The sequence below is a fragment of the Otolemur garnettii genome, unplaced genomic scaffold (assembly GCF_000181295.1).
Source record: "Otolemur garnettii isolate 467f Iridium unplaced genomic scaffold, OtoGar3 scaffold00008, whole genome shotgun sequence".
NCBI lineage: Eukaryota > Metazoa > Chordata > Mammalia > Primates > Galagidae > Otolemur > Otolemur garnettii.
In genome coordinates, this window is record NW_003852403.1 from 36794729 (window position 1) to 36819548 (window position 24820).

General features: G+C 34.6%; 1 protein-coding gene across 1 annotated transcript in view; it reads left to right on the forward strand.

Annotated features, from left to right (window-relative positions):
- HECTD2 (HECT domain E3 ubiquitin protein ligase 2) overlaps nt 1-24820 on the forward strand; it is a 62542-nt gene that overhangs the window by 19705 nt on the left and 18017 nt on the right. The window contains exons 5-10 of the mRNA XM_012801328.1: nt 12049-12113; nt 15196-15241; nt 17053-17162; nt 18543-18691; nt 19239-19362; nt 21933-22029. Of these exons, the coding sequence (XP_012656782.1) occupies nt 12049-12113; nt 15196-15241; nt 17053-17162; nt 18543-18691; nt 19239-19362; nt 21933-22029 (591 nt within the window). The remainder of the gene's footprint in view (nt 1-12048; nt 12114-15195; nt 15242-17052; nt 17163-18542; nt 18692-19238; nt 19363-21932; nt 22030-24820) is intronic.

Sequence of the window (24820 nt, forward strand, 5' to 3'; positions counted from 1 at the left end):
AAAAAAAAAAAAAAAAGAAAATCACCTTATAATACAATTGTATTAGAAACTCCTATATAATTTTATAGGAAATTTAGTTGGAATTCTCAGAAAGTTAAATTATTTTATTTTTTCATTATCTTAACAAGAAATGTTTAACACCTATGAAACTACACAACACAACAGAGGGAAATTAAAGAAGATCTAGGTAATTCAGATTGGAACCTCAGTAATAGATTGAAAAAATATCAGTCCTTTCATTCACAAAATGTAGTCCTTGAATCAGGAGCATCAGCATATTTGGGAACTTGTTACAAATGAAAATTCTTGGTTAGGCATGGTGGGTCATGCCTATAATCCCCGCACCCTGGGAGGCCAAGATGGATGGATTGCTTGAGCTCAGGAGTTCGAGACCAGCCTGAGCAACAGCAAGACCCCATCTCTAAAAAAAAAAAAAAAATACAGCCAGATAGTGTGGTGGGCACCTGTAGTCCCAGCTACTTGGGAGGCTGAGGCAAGAGATTGGCTTAAGCCCAAGAGTTTAAGGTTGCCATAAGCTATGACAGCAAGGCACTCTATCAAGGACAATTAAATAAGACTCTGTCTCAAAAAAAGAAATTTCTTGGGCTACACCCAAGACCCATTTTCAGTTTAAAAATGTGTATTTTAACAAGCCCTTTTTGTGATTCTGATACATGCTAAAGTTTGAGGACTACCGTTCTATAGATTCAATGCAATTCCAATATAATCAAATAACTTCTTTTGCTAAGTAAGTGAAGCATGATTTAGCAAACAAACAAGGATTGATGTACATGTAGCAATGAGCACATTAGCACGTGTATATTGGTTTCTAAATACTATTTCCCTGGAGAAATATGTAATTCCAGAACTGAGGCAGGGAAAGTATAAGATGAACCTAGAATATCTAATTTCTCATCATTAATTATGATGTTAGCTATGGCGTTTTTGTAGATGTTTTTTGTTGAGTCTTTCTCTATTTCTAGTTTGCTGAGAATTTTTCTTATGAACTCACTTGTTGGGTTTTGTCAGATGATTCTTTTGTATCTAATTGACATGATCATATGCATTTTCTTCTTTAGCCTGTTGATGTGATGAATTATGTTAATTGATTTTCAAACGTTGAACCAGACTTACATGCCTAGAATAAATCCCACTTTGTTATATCGTGTAATTGTTTTTATACATCTTTGGCTCAGTGTGATTGAGGGTTTTTACAATTATATTCATGAGAAATATTATTCTATAATTTACCTTTCTTATGCCATCTTTGTCTGATTTGGATGTTAGGGTAATGCTGGTCTCACATAAGTACTTAGGAATCATTCTTTCTGCTTCTATTTTCTGGAAAGAATTTTAAAGAACTGTTATCATTTCTTTCTTAAATGTTTGGTAGAATTTATCAGTGAAGCCATCTGGGCCTGGAGCTTTCTGTTTTAGAAAGTTATCAATTATTGATTCAGTTTCTTTATAGACATAGACCTATTCAGACCATCTATTTCCCCTTGTCTGAATTTTGGTAGATTGCGTTTTTCAAGGACACATCTAGATTATCAAATTTGTGGGCCTAGAGTTTATGATAGTCCCCTTTTTTTAATGGTCACATTTTTTAACTCATGGTTGAGGGATACAGAAATATATATGTATATAGTATATATGTTTATATAAAATGTCTTCCTTACACTATTCTAAATATTTCTAAATAAACAATATGTTTCTATATAGACAAAACTAGAATTCTGTTATGGTTTTACAGCAGTTCTTTTGAAAAATTGTAGAAGTCTTGCCAGAACAGTACCGTAAGTACAAAGTACAAATACAATTAGTAGTATTTATTTTTAAACTTAATGTCTATTAACTCATTTCCAGAAACATTGCAAATATTTTCCTGAGCTTTTTATGTACTTTTTAAAAGCAAATCAAAGTGTTACATGTAGTAAGTTTTAAAAGTCAAATAATATAAAAAGTTTAGCATGAAAACAGCAGGTCCTACCCATTCTCTCCTCATTCTTTATGTCCAGGCTTCTGAAGTAAACTACATAAAACAGTTCTTTTTTTTTTTTTTTACAGAAAATAGTTCTATGGGTCAGACGTAGTGGCTCATGCCTGTAATCCCAGCACTCTAGGAGGGTGAGACAGGTGGATTTCTTGAGCTCACAGGTTCAAGACCAGCCTGAGCAAGAGTGAGACCCTGCCTCTAAGAATAGCCAGGCATTGTAGTGGCACCTATATTCCCAGATACTCAGGAGGCTGACGCAAGAGGATTGCTTGAGCCCAAGAGTTGGAGGTTGCTGTGAGCTATAACACCACAGCACTCTACCAAGTATGACAAATGAGACACTGTCTCAAAAAAAAAAAAAAAAGAAGAAAATAGTTATAGTTGTTTCTTCTGATATTTACTCATGTAATTCAAAGTAATATGTATTTTTCTTCTTGGGTTTTTGATTTTATACTGACTCCTTGCCACAAGAGATGTTCATTTTATATCCATTTAATTCACATATGCAGATACACACATATGCACATGCTCCAGCCCACATGTGCACATACAGACGGTTCTTTTCTTCCCAACTTTCCAATGGTCTTATGTCACTCTTTTTGGTTACATCAGTATTCACATCTGACATTATTATAACTAACTACTGTGCTCAGCTGAGTCTTATAGTAAGTGATTTCATTCTCTTTCTTTTATAACTGTGTTTTTATTGAAATTAATTCTTGGCCCATTTTTCTTTTTTTCCTATGAGTTTGACTATTTTATTTTGTTTTCTTTATTTAGATAGATTTAGGGGTACACTTTTTTTATTACATGACCGAATTGCATAGTACTGAAGTCTAGGATTGTATTCTATCTATCACCTGAATAGTGTACAGTGTACCCAGTTTTTCATCCCGTACTTCCCTCTCATCCTCCTACTTCTGAGTCTCCAAAGTCCAGTAAGTCACTTTGTATGACCATACATACCCATTGCTTAGCTCCTGCATATAAGTGAGAAGATGCAGTATTTAGTTTTTTGTTCCTGGATTGCTTCACTTAGGACAGTGACCTCCAGTTCTATCAAAGTTGCTGTAAAAGACATTATTTCCATTCTTTTGATGGGTGAGTGGTATTCCATGGTATGTGTATGTGTCTATATATACATAAACACACATAAAGTAGAACCTGTATAGTTAACCAGCTCTCTATATTGACCACTTCCTTAATTTGATCTAATTTTCACAGACTGGATATGTACTATATGTACTTATCAGTTCAGTAGGCCTAGTTCCTTATATTGACCACCTGCATATGTTGACCAGTTTGTTACAGTCCCCTGCGTGGTCAGCTTACAGAGATTCTAGTGTGTATACACACACCCACACACACGTTTGCTTTACCCACTTGTCTGCTAGTGGGCACTTAGGTTTGTTCCACATCTTTGAAATTTGAATTGCGCTGCGATAAACATAAAGGTACAGGTGCAGGTAAATGACTTCTTTCCATTTGAGTAGACACCCAGTAGTGGGAAATCAAGTAGTTTATCTACTTTTAGTTCTTTAAAACATCCCCATACTATCCTCCTTAGAGAATTGTACTAATTTACATTTCCACCAACAATTTATATATTTCCCTTTTCATCACATCTGCATCAGCTTTTATTGTTTTTTGACATTAACATTTTGATAATAGGCATTCTGACAGGGATAAAGCTATATCTATTGTTCTTCTAATTTGCATTTCCCTGATGATTCATAATGTTGGACATTTTTTTTCATATATTTTTTAGCCATTTGTTTCTCTAATTTTAAAAATCATCCATCACTTTTGCCTTCATGGGATTATTTGAATTTTTCTTGCTCATTTGAGTTCCCTACAGATTCTAGATATTAGGCTTTTTTTTTTTTTTAAGACGGAGCCTCAAGCTGTTCCCCTGGGTAGAGTGCTATGGCATCACAGCTCACAGCAACCTCCAGCTCCTGAGCTCAAGCGAGTGTCCCAAGTAGCTGGGACTACAGGCACCCGCCACAACGCCCAGCCATTTTTTTTTTGGTTGCAGCCATCATTGTTGTTTGGCAGGCCCGAGCTGGGGATTCAAACCCGCCACCTTAGGTGTATGTGGCTGGCGCCTTAGCCACTTGAGCCACAGGCGCTGAGCCAATATTAGGCTTTTGACAGATGGATACCTTGCAAATATTTTCTCATTTTGTAGATTGTCTGTTTACTCTGTTGATTATATCATTTGCTATGCTGAAGCTTTTAAGTTTAATTAGGTTCCATTTATTTTTGTTTTTATTGTCTGTGCTTTTATTTGTTGTATTAGCTGGGTATGGTAGTATGCACCTATAGTCTTGGCTACTTGGAAGGCTGAGGCAGGAGGATTACTGAAGCCCAGGAGTTTCAGGTTGCAGTGAGCTATGGTGATACTGCTGCACTCCACCCGTGGCAACAGAGTGAGACCCTATCTTAATAAATAAATAAAGTTTTTAAAAGTAGTCATAAATTCTTTACCTAGGCCAATGTCAACAGAATAATTTTTCCTACATTTTGTTCTAATATGTGTATGATTTCAGATTTTACTTGTAAGTCTTTAATCCATCAGGGTGAGAAATCGGGATCCAGTTTCATTTTTCTTCTTTCCCAGCAGCACTAATTGAAAGAGTATTGTTTCTCCAGTATATACTTTTGTCTGCCTTGTCAAAGATCACTTGGTTGTAGTGATCTAAAGTGAACTATACAGGTTCTACTTTATGTGTGTTTATGTATATATAGGCACATACACATACCATGGAATACCACTCACCCATCAAAAGAATGGAATCGCAGCTTTATTTCTGGGCTCTCTATTCTGGTCCATTGGTCTATATGTTGGTTACTGTTGCCTTGTAGTATCATTTGAAGCTGGGCAGTGTGATGCCACCAGATTTGTTCTTTTTGCTTAGAATTGCTCTTAAAGTTGTATTTTTCTAATTCTGTGAAAAGTTGATATTAGTATTTTTATGGGAATTGCATTAAATCTGTAGATTAATTTGGGCCATATGGAAACTTTTAACAATATTAATTCTTCCAACCCCGTATACATGGGATGTTTTCTATTTGCTTGTGTCATCTATAGTTCCTTCCATCAGTATTTTGCATTATACTTCTCCATGTAGAGATACCTTACCTCCTTGGTTAAGCATATTCCAAGGTATTTATTTTCTTTGTAGCTATTATAAATGAGATTGAGTTCTTGATTTGATTCTCAGCTTGGTTGTTATTAGTATATAGAAATACTACTTATTTGTATACATTGATTTTGTAACTTTACTGAATTTATTTATCAGTTCTAGAAGTCTTTTGGGGGAGTCTTAGATTTACAGAAAAATTGTGCAGAAATTATAGTTTCCATGTACACCGGTGCTCTCCCATTCCTAACACAAATCCCAAAAATGTGTAACAATGTCTAATCAAGAGAAAATAGCAGAAAACCAAAAATTAAGGGATATTATGCAAAACAAGTCATTTGAACTCTTAAAAAATATCAATATCATAAGAGAGGAAAAAAAAAGTCTGAGGAGCAATTCTAGATTAGAGGAAACTAAAGAGATATGACACCTAAATGCCATATATCCTCCTGGATTGGATCCTGGACCAAGAGGGAAAATTCTATCAAAAATGTTATCAAAACAATGGTAATTTGAATAAAGTCTGAAGATTATATAATAGTATTATATCAGTGTTATATTTCTTGATTTTGCCAGTTGTACTGTTGTTATATAATGAATATACTTTTTCTTAAGAACTGTGCTAAGCATGTAGAGATAAAAAGGCTAACTTGTCTGGAACTTATATATACATAGAATGAATGATGATACACGTGTGAAATGTTAGCGATTGGAAAGTCTGATTGAAACATACACAAAAGTTCTTTGTACTTTTGGGGCAACATTGCTGTAATTTTGAATTTATTAAAAATTAAAGTTTCAGGCCAGGCACAATGACTCATGTCTGTAATCCTAGCACTTTGGGAGGCTAAGGCAGAAGAATGCTTCAAGGTAGGCATTCAAGACCAACCTGGAAACAGTAAGGCCACAACTCTACAAAAAATAGAAAAACTAGCTGAGCATGGTGGCATGAACCTACAGTATCAGCTACTTGGAAGGCTGAGGCAGGAGGATCACTGAAGCCCAGGAGTTTGAAGTTGCAGTAAGCTATGATGATACTGTTGCACTCAATTTCTGGAAACAGAGTAAGACGCTATCTCAATAAATAAATAAAGTTTTTAAAAATCAGTCAAAACTGGAAAGAAGGGCAATAAATATTCTCAATACTGATGTCACACTTTTGTCACATTATTAGTCTGTGTAGTTATACTAAAAGTAACAGCAAAGTTTCGTCCTAGGAGTAAGTTGAATAAGAGATCTAGGACATATCAGACACCCCAAAAGGGCACTAAGGTTAGCTCCAAGTCTGAAGACCTCCCTTTCCCCCACTGCCCTCACCATCTTATCCTCCTGCCACCAGCTTCTAGAAGGAAAATAAAAATCCTCATTTAAGGGCTCTATGATTCCTATAGATTATCAAAAACTAAATTTATGATCAATAACCATTCAAATAAAAAATTATGAATGCAAATCAGCAAAAAAACACATAGATTTAGATTCCCTAGGCCTTCAGATATTGTGACTATCAACAATGAAACTAAGGTTTGGACAGGAAATTGACCACAATCTTTGATGAGATACAGATAATTGATGATACTGATAAGGGGTATGTCCATAAAGTTGTAGGGACAAATCCTATTTGGAATGGGTTTGAAGGAAAGGAGAGGTAGTAGAAATAGTGAGTAAAGATCACTCTTGAGAAGTTTCACTGTGAAGGGAAATAGAGAAATGAGGTGACAGCTGGAAGAGTACATGGTCCAAATGAAGAGTTTCCAATAAGGGCACTATATTACTCAGGATTCTGGAAGGAAACAGACAATATACTCATACTGGTTAACTTGGGGAGGGTTATTTACAAAGTTGTTAGCAAAGTAAGGAGCAGTACAGTACCTCAGGGGAGAATCAGAGATGGACTGTGGGGAGAGGCTACATTATGGAAGATGGGATTTTCACTTAAGTGACACAGCCATCCCATGACAGCCAGCTTATGGTGACCCTTCAGGTGGGAAGCTAAGGGAAGAAATTCCCCAACTTTGTCCTTTTCCCTTTTCTGCTAGTGCTCCCTCTTGACTTAACCCAAACAAATGACAAAAGACAAAGAAGTCTGATTGATGTAGTTGTTAGGAGTCAGCCTTCAAGTACATAGAGCAGGATGGAGAAGAGTGGCTGTGATGAACAAACCAGTACCAATGATATTAGTCTGTGTTGTTATACTGAAGGGAGTGATTTAATTGGGGTGGTGGTGGATGAAACAGGAGAGATAAAGGAAAACCGTAATAACCACATCCTTGACAAGATGAGAGGGGATGGGATAGAGGGCCCAAGTAAAGGGTATAGCCAACTAGTACCTATATTATTCACCCTTTTCCAAAATATAGAAAAAGAAGGAATACTACACAGCATATTCTATGAAGCAAACATCACCTTGATCCCCAAACCGGGAAAAGACCCAACAAGAAAATAAAATTATAGACCAATTTCTCTAAAGAATATCGATGCAGGCTCGGCGCCTATAGCTCAACCAGCTAAGGTGCCAGCCATGTACACCTAAGGTGGCGGGTTCAAATCCCCAGCCCAGACCCGCCAAACAACAATGACGGCTGCAACCAAAAAATAGCCGGGCATTGTGGCAGGCGCCTGTGGTCCCAGCTACTTGGGAGGCGGAGGCAGGAGACTCGCTTGAGCCCAGGAGTTGGAGGTTGCTGTGAGCTGGAATGCCACGGCACTCTACCCAGGGGGACAGCTTGAGGTTCTGTCTCAAAAAAAAAAAAAAAAAAAATATATTGATGCAAAAATATTCAACAAGATCCTAGCAAACAGAATCCAGCAACACATCAAACAAATTATACACTATGACCAACTGAGTTTTATCCCAGGGTCTCAAGGCTGGTTCAATAAACATAAATCTATAAATATAATTCATCACACAAATTAAAAAACAGAGACCATATGATTCTCTCAATTGATGTGGAAAAAGCTTTTGATAATATCCAGCATTCTTTCATGATCAGAACACTTAAGAAAACAGGTATAGAAGGGACATTTCTTAAACTGATAGAGGCCATCTACAGCAAACCCACAGCCAATATCATCTTGAATGGAGTTAAATTGAAATCATTTCCACTCAAATCAGGAACCAGGCAAGGTTGCCCATTGTCTCCACTGCTTTTTAACATTGTAATGGAAGTCTTAGCCATCACAATTAGGCAAGAAAAGGCGATCAAGGGTATCCATATAGGGTCAGAAGAGATCAAACTTTGATTCTTCCCAGATGATATGATTGTATATCTGGAAAACACAAGGGATTCTACTACAAAACTCTTAGAAGTGATCAAAGAATACAAGCATCTCAAGTTACAAAATCAACGCCCATAAATCTGTAGCCTTTATATATACCCACAATAGTCAAGCTGAAAAAAACAGTCAAGGACTCTATCCTGTTCACAGTAGTGCCAAAGAAGATGAAATATTTGGGAGTTTACCTAACAAAGGACGTGAAAGATCTCTATTAAGAGAACTATGAAACTCTTAAAAAAAGAAATAGCTGAAGATGTTAACAAATGGAAAAACATACCATGCTCATGGCTGGAAAGAATCAACGTTGTTAAAATGTCTGTACTACCCAGAGCAATATACAATTTTAATGCAATCCCATTAAACCTCCACTGTCATACTTTAAAGATCTCAAAAAATAATACTTCATTTTTATATGGAATCAGAAAAAACTTCAAATAGCCAATACATTACTCAGAAATAAAAACAAAGCAGGAGGAATGCTACCAGACCTCAGACTATAAATCGATAGTGATCAAAACAGCATGGTACTGGCACAAAAACAGAGAGGTAGATATATGGAACAGAATAGAGAACCAAGAGATGAACCCAGGTACTTACTGTTATTTGATCTTTGACAAGCCAATTAAAAATATTCAGTGGGGAAAAGAAAACAGGTATAGAAGAGACATTTAACAAATGGTGCTGGGTGAACTGGCAGGCGACCTGTAGAAGACTAAAAGTAGACCCACACCTTTCACCATTAACTAAGACTCACTAGATTAAACATTTAAACTTAGACATGAAACTATAAAAATACTAGAAGAAAGTGCAGGGAAAACACTTGAAGAAATCAGCCTGGGCTAATATTTTATGAGGAGGACCCTCCAGGCAATTGAAGCAACACCAAGAATACACTACTGGGACCTGATCAAACTAAAAAGCTTCTGCACAGCCAAGAACACAGTAAGTAAAGCAAGCAGACAGCCCTCAGAATGGGAGAAGATATTTTCAGGTTATGTCTCCAACAAAGGTTTAATAACCAGAATCCACTGAGAATTCAAACAAGAGTTTGAGTTCTTGTATTAGCAAGAAAAGAACAGTGATCCCATCTCAGGGTGGGCAAGGGACTTGAAGAAGACAGACGCATGGCCTACAGACATATGAAAAAATGCTCATCATCCTTAATCATCAGAGCAATGTAAATCAAAACTACTTTGAGATATCATCTAACTCCAGTAAGATTAGCCCATATCACAAAATCCCAAAACCAGAGATGTTGGCATGGATGTGGAGAAAGAGAACACTTCCACATTGCTGGTGGGAATGCGAACTAATACGTTCCTTCTGGAAAGATGTTTGGAGAACACTTAGGGATCTAAAAGACCTGCCATTTGATCCTATAATTCCTCTACTAGGTATATATCCAGAAGACCAAAAATCACATTATAACAAAGATATATGTACCAGAATGTTTACTGCAGCCCAATTCATAGTTGCTAAGTCAGGGAAGAAGCCCAAGTGCCCATCGACCCATGAATGGATTAATAAGTTGTGGTATATGTACACCATGGAATATTATGCAGCCTTTAAAAAAGATGGAGACTTTACCTCTTTCATGTTTTCATGAATGGAGCTGAAACATATTCTTCTTAGAGTATCTTAAGAATGGAAGAAAAAGTATCCAATGTACTCAACCCTACTATGAAACCAATTTATAGCTTTCATATGAAAACTATAACCCAATTATAGCTCAAGAAGAAGGAGAAAGGGGTGGGGAGGATGGGTAGAGGAAGAGTAATTGGCGGGACCACACCTATGGTGTATTTTATAAGGGTACATGTGAAATTTACTAAGGGTAGAATATGAATGTCTTAACACAATAACTAAGAAAATGCCATGAAGGCTATGTTAACCAGTTTGATGAAAACATTTCAAATTGCATATAAAACCAGCACATTGTACTCTGTGATTACATTAATGTATACAGCTATGATTTAATAATCAAAAAGGGTATAGCCTTGGTCAAGTGCAAGTGCGAGTGCATTAGTGCTGACAGTGGGAGTATGAGCATTACTATCTGACTGCATCTGTTTTAATCTCTGAAGTGTGTGGCAAGGTCATAACAGAGCAATGATGGGAAGGAGTTGCTGAAGATTTGAAAAATGAGGAAAAGATTTGAAATATAGTTGTCTTGGATAGAAAAGTCAATGAACTAGAGAAATGTTATAGGACTGTCCTGAGATTTGTGGTCATATACTTAAAGCATGTCCATTGGCTAGCACTGCAGTCCCCAACCCCGAGGCTGCAGACTGGTACCCATCTGTGTCCTGTTGGGAACTGGGCTGCACAGGGGGTGAACAGTCATCAAGCAAGCCAACTGTCATCTCTGTTTACAGCTGCTCCCATCACTTGCATCAAGCTCCACCTCCTGTCAGATCAGCAGCAGCATTAGATTCTCAGAAGAGCACAAACCCTACTGTAAACTGCACACACCAGGGATCAAAGTTGGGTGCTCCTTAGGAGAGTCTAATGCCTTGATGATCTGAAGTAGAGGTGTAATGTGCTGGGCTTATCCCAGAACTACCCTCTAGCCCTGTCTGTGGAAAAATTGTCTTCCATGAAACTGGTCCCTGGTGCCAAAAAGGTTGGGGACCTCTGAGTTAGCACATTTGTTTGCTTTTTCTCCTGTAGCTTTGTTGCACAGGGACAAGCACTGAACAAGCGGTTGAGGAATAGTGTTGACTTTCTAGTGGTAAAGGGTCACTATAAATAGAGGAAGAGAAAGGAATGACATATCACACATACATGTATATGTAGTATAACTTAAAAGCAAGGCTGAGTGTGTGCTAACAGACATGTCTTGGAAGTCATGGTTGTGGTTTTAAATGAATTTATAATAGATTTATTAGAGATACTTTCTTGGCATTTGCCTCTTATAACAATACAACACAGAAATTTTACTGATTTTTTGAAGTTTTTAGTTACTGAAGCTTTTTTTCTATTATTTCTTAAAGGCTAAAGTACTATCTAGTTGTATTCCATTTTCATTTCTTCTCATTCAAGATATTTGGTAGATTTTTAAGTTAATATCTTCTAAATCAAGATATTTGGTTAAGTTTTTTCAGTATTTGAATTATTAAACTATGCAATAATGTTATCTTATGCCTTTTAAAAATCTGTCCTTAAATTTAAAAATCTTTATCTTGGTATCATGTTTAAACATAATTTGGTTATACTTAATCATGAATTGTGGGTTAAGTATAACTTGGTAAGAGGACTAAATATATACAGAATATATACAATCATTTTATATTGCTAAACATGCTACTCTTGGATTCATGTTTATGATTTTATCCGGTTAAGTCAAAAAAAGTGAAGTTGTTTTTCAATTAAATAAACTGTTGTTGGTCATCAAAGGACCCCACACATGTTTGTGCTGTAACACAGCACACACCAGGGAGCATTGTCCTTGCAGTCTTACATCTTTGGTGCTCCTTAGACTTCTCAAAACTAAAATCGATACTACCATAAGCATCAGTCCTAGTCATCAGGTTTGATGTTTAACTACCAAAACAGATGTGTATATGTAATTAACATTCAAGTCATCTGAGTAGCAAATTCTAATGACCTTATTTTTTCTTTTACCTACAGCCTCAAGACATTCAGAAGACAGTATTAAAGGGAATCATTAACAATCTTTTACGAGAATGGAAAGGGTAATTGTAACCAATATTTCCAATATTTAGCTAATCAGTATAGAGGTTTAACTTACACATCTAATACATCTTTAACATATAGCGTGCCAAAAGTTTATATACATTTTTAGAAAGGAAAAAACTGTATTAAAATTGTAATACTCAATATATACCAATAACATTTGTTACCTTTTTTATTGTATCTTGTATCTCTTGCAGAAGCCAAACATGACAATTTTAATACAGTTTTTTCTTTCTTAAAATGTGTACACATTTTTTGGCACCCTATATATGTGTATGTATTTTATTCTCACAAAAGATTTTACTTGAGTTATGACAACATAGCAGAAAGGAATGTAAACCATTTGCAACAAAGCTGTTTAACTTGAGATTTGTGACTTCTCAGGAGGAATCATAGATAGGAATTAGAAGATATATGAATCTTCTAAAATTGTTTGCAGAGTTTTTTGTGTATAGCTGTGTACTTGTATATGCTTTACAGAAATTGGATGAGTGCTCCTGTTAGTAATCTAAGTGAAGTAATGACCATTAAATTTAGCCTTGGAATTCATGGTAGTCAGAGCAATATTTTTCTAATTTCTAATATAAGGAAACCTCAGTTTAGCTACTGAAATATTTTTTTCCTCAGAACTAAGTATTAAGTCCTTATATAAGTAATTATGGAAAATTTAATTGATAATGTTTTCAACTATAAATATAACAAAATATGTACTTTTAAAAGTATATAGTACTTAAACGTATGTTAGTTTATTATTTAAATAATAGCTTCTATAAAAGCCAAAGATATACTGATAATTATAATTCAAAAGTTTATAATAAGCCCAGTTTAAAAATAATACCTAACTAGAACTTTTAAGTGTAATGTTAAATATACCATATATATTTTAATAGTATTATAATGATTTGCGAAGAAAATGCTTATTAGAAAGAATACAGAGAAGTATAGGCAATGCCCAGGTTACAGATGAGATAGGTTCTGTCGGCTTGTTCTCACTCTGAATTTGTAATAAGTTGGAATAGGTACGTTTGCCTATTACCTGTAATAACCTCTGTTCCTAAACACAAGTTGTATGTAAGTCAGATGTTTGTAACTCAGGGACTGCCTGTATAAAGAAGAAACTTAAAATGTTAACATTTTATACTTTCATACCTTTTTCCGTAGTCATCTTTTTAAAATAATTGAAAGCATGCTATATGTTAAAAATGTGATTTTTTTACTTAAGAGTATTTTTTCTAATTTATAATCCTAGTAATTAGTTTGCATTTTCTTTTTTAAACCACCTTTTTAACATCTGCCTAATAACCTAGACTAGAAATGTACTATAACTTATGTAACTATTCTTCAATAATGGTACTTATGGCTCAGCGCCTGTGGCTCAAGTGGCTAAGATGCCAGCCACATACACCTAAGGTGGCAGGTTCGAATCCAGCCTGGCCTGCCAAAACAATGATGACAGCTGCAACCAAAATATAGCTGGGCGCTGTGGCGGGCGCCTGTGGTCCCAGCTACTTGGGAGGCTGAGGCAGGAGACTCACTTGAGCCCAGGAGTTGGAAGTTGCTGTGAGCTGTGATGCGACAGCACTCTACCCAGGGGGACAGCTTGAGGCTCTGTCTCAAAAAAAAAAAAATGGTACTTATATGCATAATGCCCCAATGAATATTTTGTATAAAAATCTTCTTTTCTGAGTGTTTATCTACAATTTTCCTGGAAGTAGAATTACTGCATCAGAGTGTAAGCTTTTTAAGACATTTAATACATTCTGCCAAATTACTTTCCAAAATAGTTCTGACAGTGTATATTGCTAGCAGTAGAGGGTCTGACTGAGCCCTTAATAGTACTTCCTTATTGTAAAACTTGGCCTAAGTTGATTAATGAAAAATGGATCTCATTTTTATGTACTTTTTCTCAATACTAATATGGTTAACATTTTGTTACTTATTAACTATATTTCTTTTATAAATTATCCACATACTTTTGCCTTTTTATTGCAGATTTGTCTATTTTCCTATTTGAAACTCTTGCTTATTATATTAAAAATTAACCTTTTTGTATGATATATATTAATATTTTCTTATATTTCTTTGAAAAAACCAGTTACTCGCCTAATGAGAAAAACCCCTATCACTGTTTAATTAAGTGTCGGAGGACTAAAGAGTTAAGCCCAAATTGGGCGTTCACTACTTTCTAAGTATTATAGTAAAAATATCATCAAAAACATTCTACGAAATCAAACCCACTCCATATTATTTGTTTTTCATGCCCAGTAATTCATGGGGGCATAAAAGATACTGCAGATATTATGAAGTTCTAGGTGTGACAGGAAAGGACTTGGAGGCAAAGATGATAGATAAAATAGATCTTGAGCAGGTAAGAAAGAAACACTTTCTTACCTGCCAGGTGTGGTAGCTCACGCCTGTAATGCTAGCACTGTGGGAGGCCACCACTGGTGGATTGCCTGAGTTAAGAGGAAGACCCGTCTCTAAAAATAACCAGGTGTTGTGGTGGGCACCTGTAGTTCCAGCTACTTGGGAGGCTGAGGCAAGAGAATCGCTTGAGCCCAAGAGTTTGAGGTTGCTGTGACGCTCTAGCACTCTACCGAGGGTGACAAAATGAGACATTCTGCCTCTATCCCTTCAGGAATGAACCTATAAACACAAGCATAATTTCTTTCTTTAAAGCATAAATATTTTAAGTAAAGATTATCCCTCAACAAAACAGAAACATAGGCATTATAAAATTGTTGATTATGTATTACACTTAGCTATTTCCTGATTTAGCCATCATGGTTTACCTCACAAATGGTATAGCCTAATCAACTCAGTCCTTAGTTGTCTTTGGAAGCTAGGATAGGCATGGAAGAACCTGTATGCCAGCATACTTCGACCATGTTACTGTCTGAGTGATAACACATATTAATTTGTCTAGTTTTTTGGCTGTCTCAACTCACTTCCATTAGAAGCATTTTTTGGTCTTTTTAAATTAGATACTAGGAGATTAAACGTTAAATCACTAAATCATTAATTAGATACTAGATTAAACATTAAATCACTGTTTATGTCTTATGCTTATGTCTTTTTCAGTCCACGAACAAAAGATGATCTTAGAGCATATTTTGTACTTTTACAGGTAAGAGAGCCAGAACTTTGTTGAAGTTGTCTAATACTATTCTATCTCTGCATGTATAAGTGAAATGCTGTAAAATATTAAGTATTATTTTGGGCAATGTTGTTGATACTTTTTAGAATTATAGTTACTTGTAACCAGAAGATTAAAGCTGTAACAAATAAACAATCAGAAGCTAAATCATATGGGATTAAATTTTTTATTTAGTTTTGCTCATCACAGTATTCAGAAACTAACAAACTGGAAGCACTTCCTCCTCTATTCAAGTCTCCTTTCGTGTAACTAGTTTTACTGGGCTCCAGGATTTTCTTTTTTCCCCCCATATAGTAGATCTTTCTCTTCTCTATGTATTTTTCAATAATGTTTAAGTTAGACTTCTAATGCAAAGATAAAAGTTGTTGTTTCTATTTGCTACAAAGCAAAGGTGGCTAATTTATTCTTCTTGGCAGATACAGATTCATAGATGCAGAAATAAAATCCAAACCAATGAAAAGTAATTTTTATTTTTTATTATTTCTTGCTAAAGAAATATATTACTAACATAGTTAGCACACTATATTTGCATCGTTATTGATTCATGAAAGTATTACCTTCATGAAGGTAATGATGAAGAATTATATCAAATAAGATGTAATGTTAATTCAATATTATGTCCAAGGAAAAGAAATATACAAAGTAGGGATAGAAAAGTGGGAATTAGGAAAAGAGAAAAAGTGGAAAATAGGGGAGAAAATAACCAAAAGGTATAAACAAGTCAAATAGAGAGGTAAGAGGAAAAGGAGCCACAAGTGGGGAGGAGGGGGGAGAAGAAGAAACATACGTAGAGATATTAAAAGCTAGAAAAATAACACGAAGCTCAATTTTTTAGGTGAGTATAATAGTCATCAATAAGCTCTGCTCATGAGGTCCTGTTCTTCTCAACAGTTATCACTAGATAAAGTTACCAACTGGGGGTCACTTCCTGTTTTTTTATGTGCATATATATATGTGTGTGTGTGTGTTCATATTTATTTATTTATCTATTGTTTGGGATTCATTGAAGATACAAAGAATTAGGTTACACTGATGGTCACTTCCTATTTTTTAATTGTCTTGCCAATTAGTCAGTTTTGAAAAACACCTGCTGCTCTTACTTTTTCAGTTTATTTTTCAATATATTTATTTTTTCCATGGTATGCTGAAAGGTACATTGTGCTAGAGTTTAAATTTTGGAAACTTAACTAAAGGTTTTGCATAGTTTACAAGCAATCCTTCAGTGTCCCTTTAGTGTTTAAAAGTTATCAGAAGCTATTAAATGAGGTTCTTGCCTGGTTCTTTGTGAAATATGAGGATAACTCATTTTATAATGCCAATGAGCTTTTATTTCATTTTTCTAACATTCTTTTTACTTTTAATCAAGAAAAAACTAGGTTTTTGTTTAATTGAGTGATAGTGATTGGCACTATTTATGAAGGTCTTTTAAATGCACTTTTTTTTTAATACTTAAAATAACCCTTAAGAAAGATAGTATCATTCCCATTTTACAAATGAGGAAATTGAGACCCAAACTATAAGGATCGTATCTGAGAACACAGAGCTAGTAAATAACAGAATTAGCCCTAGACCCTGGTATGTCTTAACCCCAAAGCCCATACGCTTTCCACAGCACAAGTGCAAGTCTCTGTTAATTAAATAATAAATAGATGTTTGTTTTAAAGTATTTTATATTTGCAAAGTTAGTTTCCTGAATTTACCCCTTAACTTGTTAAGCTTAATATCTTTCCTTTCGCATGTTAACAAAATTTTAACACAATTATCTTTAATATCTTTTTCAGAATCCTCAGTTTAATAACACATCTACGTATGTCATCTATGCTCACTTGCTACGACAGACAGCTACCTTAGTGGAAGCTGATCATCATTTCCTAGCTCACTGGTTTAAAAAGTAAATCATTTTATGATATTACGAAGTTTTGTAGTCTCACAGTTTTAATTTTTTTGATATTAATTTTATAATAAAATATATTTAAGTATTTTCAAATCTTTAGAAATGATGCTTATAATTCACAAAGTTTCAAAAGCCAATTTAAAAATATATGAATAATTAAACATCTGATTTCAATATAAGTAACCCTTTTGCTTGTACCAGGAGTTGAGAATTTTTAGTGCTTTCACATTTTATATAGCCCATTCTTATCATTAGTTTTTCATATTCCTCAAAGATAATGACTGGGTTTACTCAGACATTACTATTTTCATGTACATCTTTTTACTTCCTTTCTGTATATCAATATATTTCACCATTATTTACATGGTGCTTTCTTCTCGCTAAAAAAATCATTGTGAAAAAGAGATTAGCCATCAGTTATCAAGTTGTAAAACTACAATCCATTTTTTCCACAGAACTATACTTTTATTAACAACAACTTTTCTTCATAATTGATAAAAGCGAAAAAAGGAAAATTTTTTCAACATAAATCTTAAATGAAGTCGATTTTCATTATCCACAGTTGTTACAAAGTTGCCACAAATACTGAATTAGTGAATACTGAATCATTGCTTGTAGAGAAATGTCAGGTTAGGTTCCTGCAAGCCTCTGATCACATTTTTGTCAACCAATCAATACACAACCTTGTTTTAGGAGTGTTTCTTTTTAAAGACACTTTAAGTTGTCGATTCATTAGCATTGAACTCATGAGTGATAGCAGCCTGATAGCACATGGCTAAACAAAGCTCTGACACACACATGACAGCCTTCATGCACTAGGAACATAGAAAAGAAACCTAGCACTGCACTTGAGGGTCATTTTAATACAACAAAAAGCACAAAAATATGAAAAATGTGAAACTAAATAGACTGTAGAAAGGATACTCATCTGCAGTCTGAGAGTTTACAGCAAGGCAGAGCATCACCTTGCTCTACCTTAGCTGGGAATGTACATGTTAGGAGACTCAAATGTTTCACTAATCTTTGCATGTCCACAAATGACCATGGAAGCACAAGTATTGATTTTGGGAGTTACAATTAAATTTTAACAAGTAGGTGAATTTGCAAATACAGTATATGTGAATAATGATTGAATATTGAAAGCCTTGAATTTAAATGCTTGGTACTAACTTAATAGTCATTTTGGTATTTCCTATTTAATTAAGAAACAGTAGTCAAGGTAAGATTTTCTATTTTTTCAAATGTCTGGCAGTTTAAGAAATAGAATTTAAGGGAACAGTCTCACTTTTTGTGTGTAGAATATACTTTGATAAATAAATAAATCCCCAAAATAGAAAATGTGAATTTTGATTGGAATTATTTCAAAATCTTTACCAGATTATCCCAGAAGAGGTTCAAACAATTGGTAGAGAGATTGCTGCAGTTTATTTCTTTACGCCTGTTTCCTGCAAAGCCTGAAGAATTTCCACCTATAACAAAGTGTTCCTGGTGGATACCATCAGCTTCTAAAGTGTTGGCTTTACTTAGTAGGTTTTTATTCTATCATTCTTACTTTTCTTTTATTATACATTAGAGGCATTCTTTAAGGATCTCAAAGTACTATAGAGCGACTCTTACATTTTAAACCATTCCTTTAAAGGAAAGAGCTGTAATTTATTTTTAACTTTACTAATGGATTTCACAATTTATAAGCATGAATAAAATGTTATGCCTTTTAGTGGGCAATATTCTGTGTTATGGCTACTAAGTGCATATGATATGCTAAGTAGTAATTCCTGAGAAAATAGGAACTTCCACTAATTACTGAGGGCCCTTAGGAGAGAACACACTGAGGGGAAATGTATGAGTAGATGGCTGTCTGCATACTTCCTTTAATACTACTGTAATCTTCCCCATAAAAGATGACTGCATTTTGACACAGTCTCAAAATTACCCTTTTCATTTGGAACTACAGTTGTTTGAAATATGAGTTTCTAGATCAAGGCTGTCTGGTGGACATTAAAATAACGTTTTCATTAGATTAAATCATGTGCATGTTGGGAAAGATCATTATGTTAGAATTTATCTTTACAGATACAGCAAACAATTTGGTTCACCCTCCCCTTATTCCTTATACTGATTTCTATAATTCTACATTGGATCACATTGATCTCATGGAAGAATATCATACTTGGCAGAGCTTTGGAAACTCTCACAGGTATGACCAAAAGCTCCTTTGATTATTCACCTAAACGAAATACTATTCAAAATAGTGGCTAGATTTTAAGTTTATATGTATAAATATGGTCTACACATACCTTTACATATAAAATTATAAATATAGCTTATCTATCAAGCCTTCTTTTCTGGTTTCAGTTTGGTTAATAGTATCTTTTCAAGGGAGAAGTTCTATCTTAGATCTTGAGCCTTATTTGTTTCTTTTATGCTGTGTGCAAACATTCAGCACAGAAGCCAACAAACTTTTGCTGTAAAGGACTATATGGCAAATATTTTTTGCTCTGTGAGCTATTCAGATTCTGTTTTGCTTTTTAGCACAAAAGCAGCTTTAAACGGAATCACTCATGCCCCAAATAACTTTATTTACAAAAACAGAAAGCGGGCCATATTTGTACCCAGTCTCACACTTTGGTCACATACATTATGTACTTATACACACACATTCACTCCTTTTCTTCTTTATTCTGTAGAAAAAGTGGTTGTCCATTACATACAGTATAAACAGAATAGTTATTAGAGAGAACAGGTTTCACCACAGATTATTTATTATAGTAATATAATAATTTTCAAAACACTTGACCAGTTCTTTAATTCACTTCACTTTATATCTATACTTCTAATTTGGATTAAATTAGCAAGACTGTCCCAAACATAATTTATTCTCAGGCCAGTAGATATTCAGGAAATTGCATTTATTCTGAAGGAGACTGAGTAAGAGATAGAGTGAATTTAAGTAACCTTAAAACCCCAGATTGCTTCCAAATTGGTTGGGTTTTCCATGGACCTCTCTATCAGAATTAGTCTAAAACATAGAACGGACATGGCTCAGGACTAAACAAGAATTGAAGTTCTGGGGCTCTGGTCAGTCTGATGGATATTTTCTTGGAAAAATTTATTTTACAAAGATACTTTTTTCTCTCATTTTAATACAATTGTATTGTAGATACAACCACAAAACAAATACAAAAAATATTGTGCCTATTTCAGTGACAGTATCTTTTAATGCAGAGCTTCCTCTAACCACTGAGCCACAGCACTGTTGTAGCAAGTATGAGTTACGTCAGAGTTTTAATCCTAGCAGCCATTGGCTGCTAAGCCAAACCTAGGGGGTGACCTGGAACTCTGGGGCCAGTCACCTCTGGCCATGAGCATCCTTACCTGTTTAATTCCATGTCCCATACACATATTTTTCTTGTGCCATAACAAGGGGAAAGTTGGGAAGCACTGTTTTAACATATATAATAAAACCAATGTAAATCCTACTAAGTTAATGTCATTTCTTTTATTTAAAAAAAAAAAATTTTTTTTAGACAGTCTCACTCTGTCATCCTGTCATAGCTCACAGCAACCTCAAACTCTTGGGCTCAGAGATCCTTTTGTCTCACCTTCCCGAGTAGCTGAGACTACAGGTGTGCACAACTATGCCCAGCTAGTTTTTCTATTTTTAGTAGATGGGGGTCTCCCTCTTGCTCAGGCTGGTCTCAAACTCCTGAGCTCAAGCAATCCACCTGCCCACCTCAGCCTCCCAGAGTGCTAGGATTATGGGCGTGAGCCACCTCACCTAGCCAAAAAATTCTTTTTTACTATTTCCAAATTTTTAGTTAACACTACTGTTTCAAAATTATATACTAGTTCTGAACAGCCATTACTATTTATTAACAGTTTTGTCCCAGAGTAAAAGCCATCTTGTTTTCATTTCGGCTATCTCTTTTTCCCTCATAATGCCATCATGGAACCCAGTAGTTACAGATGGACCACCTGATCTGATACTCGGATCATGTCCACCTGCAACTGACAGATTTGTTGCATTCACTTCTGATGGCAGTCTAACTCCTGCCGTGCCATTGCTGCCATGCTCATTCTTTCTAAATGCATTTCTCTCTGTGTAGTCTGTGGCTTTCTTACATAGCATAGAATGTACTGACTTGGAAGAGGTTACTTTCATAACCTTTGATTATAATACTCACTTTACAAATACATATTGTTTCATATTTTATCACTATAGTACTAACAGAAATATGTTTTTCTTAAATTTTATTTTATTGGTCATAAATTTATTTCTTTGTTTTTTATGCACTGAGTTATTGGTAGATTTCTGCATTTCTAAAGCTCACATATCAGAATAGCCATATAATAATGGATCCTCATATTAATTTGACTATATGGGTTTTCCATCCTGATACTCCTTCATTAGCACTTCTGCCTCCTGGTTCTGATGTTAGCCATGTTTTTCATAGGTGATGATATCCAGGTGACTATATATGTTGAAATTATTTGTATAAACAATGTACATGATTAGCACACATTTCAGAACATTAAATATAGCTTCATTTAGCAATTAAAGGCACTACACATCTAGTAATGGATACTCTTCCCTGGGTTGTGGGAATGAAAAGGAGTGATGTACATAAAATCATCATATAAGTGTTAAAACACAATAAGAAGTAATGTTTTATATTTATATTAGTAGAAGCCATACCTTCGATTACCTTAGTATAATTTTGCTAAAAATACACCATTTTGCTTTTTCTGTTTTCACTTGTTGAGCAGGTTTTCCTTCTGTCAGTACCCATTCGTTATTTCTATAGCTGCAAAAAAAATCATTATTCAGAGAGACTCAGAGCAACAGATGATAAGCATCGCAAGGGTAAGCCAGCTATAAAAACATAATTATGCTGACTATAATCAATGTAGTAAATAATTTAATAAATCAACTGTGTTGTGAATTGTTCTAGCATAATCAGGAAATGGTAAAAGTAAAATTCACATTACATTCCCCACATTACAGCATGGGAGACAAGATACTTCTCATTGCATTATAAATATAGCAGGAAGAGTAAATGCTTCACACAGATCCAAATTACTGGGCGTTTGTTGGACCTTATTTTGTGAATACCACACAACAACTCCAGGCTACCAGCAAAGTATCAGTGAACTAAGAAATATGTCCAAAGATGGTGAAAGGTATTTCATTGATTCTTAGGAAACCAAAATGCATAAAGGCCCTTAGAAATGGGACTAGCCATCAGGCTGACTCTAGGCAAATTGTAAAGCAAGATAACGTTTATCTCTGAGCCTGTCCTTATAACTCCCTACCACTTATGTTTCAGCATAACCTAGTAAATTTATGTACTTTATATAATAGATATCAGATTCAGTGAACTTCTTTTAATTAGAGCTCTAATCTATACATGTAAATGCTCATGTAGTTCAAGCACTTCTAAAACATGATTGGTTTATAACTTCAAAAGTTAAGGGAAAATTTGGCCCTGGTCTTCATAACATAAAAAGGAAAATATAGAGTAAAAAGGAATGATTTCTATGTCTTGTCCAAAAATGAAAAAAGAATCCTAAAGCATAAATTATAATACTTCAGAATACTGTAAAAAATAGAAATCATTTATACTTCAGTAATTCATTTCCTGGAAGGTATTTCTTTCTATCACAGAGAAAGATAAAAGATTTGAGTAACTGGTGACATCCCCAAAACAGCTTATACTGATTATGGTGTATTAGAAGAAATTTTATTGCCTATGCCTACCCAGGCAATTCCAAACCACACCCCCCTGAAGAATAAATATTTAGCACCAGCATTTTTATTACTTAGTGTTGACTAGATACTAGCTCCAAGATTAGTCTATATGATATTTTAACATTTCTATTAATTGTATTTTACAATGTTATGTACCTTTTTAGTACTTTTTTATCTTGGGCTATGATTTTATATATTTGTATGAAAAAAATCTAAAGAGCTGGATGTTTGTTTAAATTTTTCTGAGCCGTTTTCTGTGTCACTAACACTGAAGATGTTATACTCTTTTGTGGAATTTTTCTTCACTTAAAAGGAAGAGGAAAAAAATAAAAGGAAGAGAGTAACAGGTGTAGACTCCAACACAGGCTGACTCTTTCACAGAGCATGAAAGCAAATGAATCAAGATTGAATAATCAAGTGGCATTATCAGTTTGTGTTGGTGTTTCTCAACATTTTAACTTGTAACTGCCATACCACTTGGAATTAATAACTTGTGACTTTTTTTGACATAAGGACAGTCTTGTGGGTAGTCAGTGTTAAGAAAGAGCTTATATGGTACAGTCTAAAGTTGCAAAAGAAGTTTCCTAACCTGAAAATAACTAAATCAAACTGGTTAGAATTCTGTCATTTTTTAGTTATTTATTCTATTTGGAACATTTTCTAGTTAAGTGTGAATTCTTGATGAGAGGAGTAGCCACTGAGCTTGTCTGCAGTTAGCATCCTAGTATAAATTTGGTTAGTAACTATCCCCAGTGCGATAGCGCCCCAGGAGTCAGATTGGGAACAGAAGATAGGAAAGAGTAGGGGGGAAAGGTCCACAACACAGGATCCTATACTAGGAATATACATTTCTTTGTAGGGGAGAACACAGAAAATCAAAAAGCTGTTAAAAGCATTTAGTATTGAATGTTGGAGAAATAGAGAAGGTTCTGAATTAAAATGTTTTGTTAAAGTAATCTCTAAAATCATATATAATCTTATATAGATTTGGGGTATTAAAATTGTATTAAGCAAATTATATGTATTTTAAATCTCTGAAATGTTCACCTTTGTAAGAATTGAAACAGTATTGTACACACAATTTTGTTCCCTGCTTTCTTCAGCTGTGACTCCTTTGTACTATTTACATCCTTCTTATGGCCATTTTTTAGTAGCTGTATTATATTTCATTAGCTAGCTATGTACTCCGGGTATCCCTAAAGTTTTGTTTACATAGATAATACTCTGATGAACACTTCACTGTATAAAGTATTTTCTGTATTAGAATTCTCAGTAGAATCATTAGGTAAAAGGATAGAAATGCTGTTAAGGCTTTTCATATATGTTAACAATTTACTTTCTAAAAGCAGACTAATTGTGTTTTTAGAGAAAATAGAATCAGGGGTGTCCAACCTTTGGCCCATGGGCCCAATGCAGATTTTGTGAGGAATTTCTTCCTTATCTGTGGTGATGAATATCACAAAAATTATGCATAGACTTTTTTTGCTCATCAGCTTTTGTTAGTGTTTGTGTATTTAATATGTAGCCTAAGAGAACTCTTTCTTTTCCAGTGTGGCACAGAGAAGCCAAAAGGTTGGACACTCCTAAAACCTTAAGCCTAGGTATATCATCCGGAGTATTTACCTTGTTTTAAATATTCCTATTTTGTGTTTGTATTTAGAAAACTTTGCTATATAACAAATGAGACACTTGGAAACTATAATGCTGCATACGTGGTGAATTATTTTTGGTCTGTCAATTTGGACCCCCTTGGTTATTACTATTACAAAGTTAAATAATAATAAGCCATTTTCACAAATAAAAATATGTATAATTGATTTTAGGAAATTGTTTAAATGAGAGATGTTATAGACAAGAATTAAGCAATTTTTACTAAAGTGTTTAAATGTTTTAAATGAAATTAAAG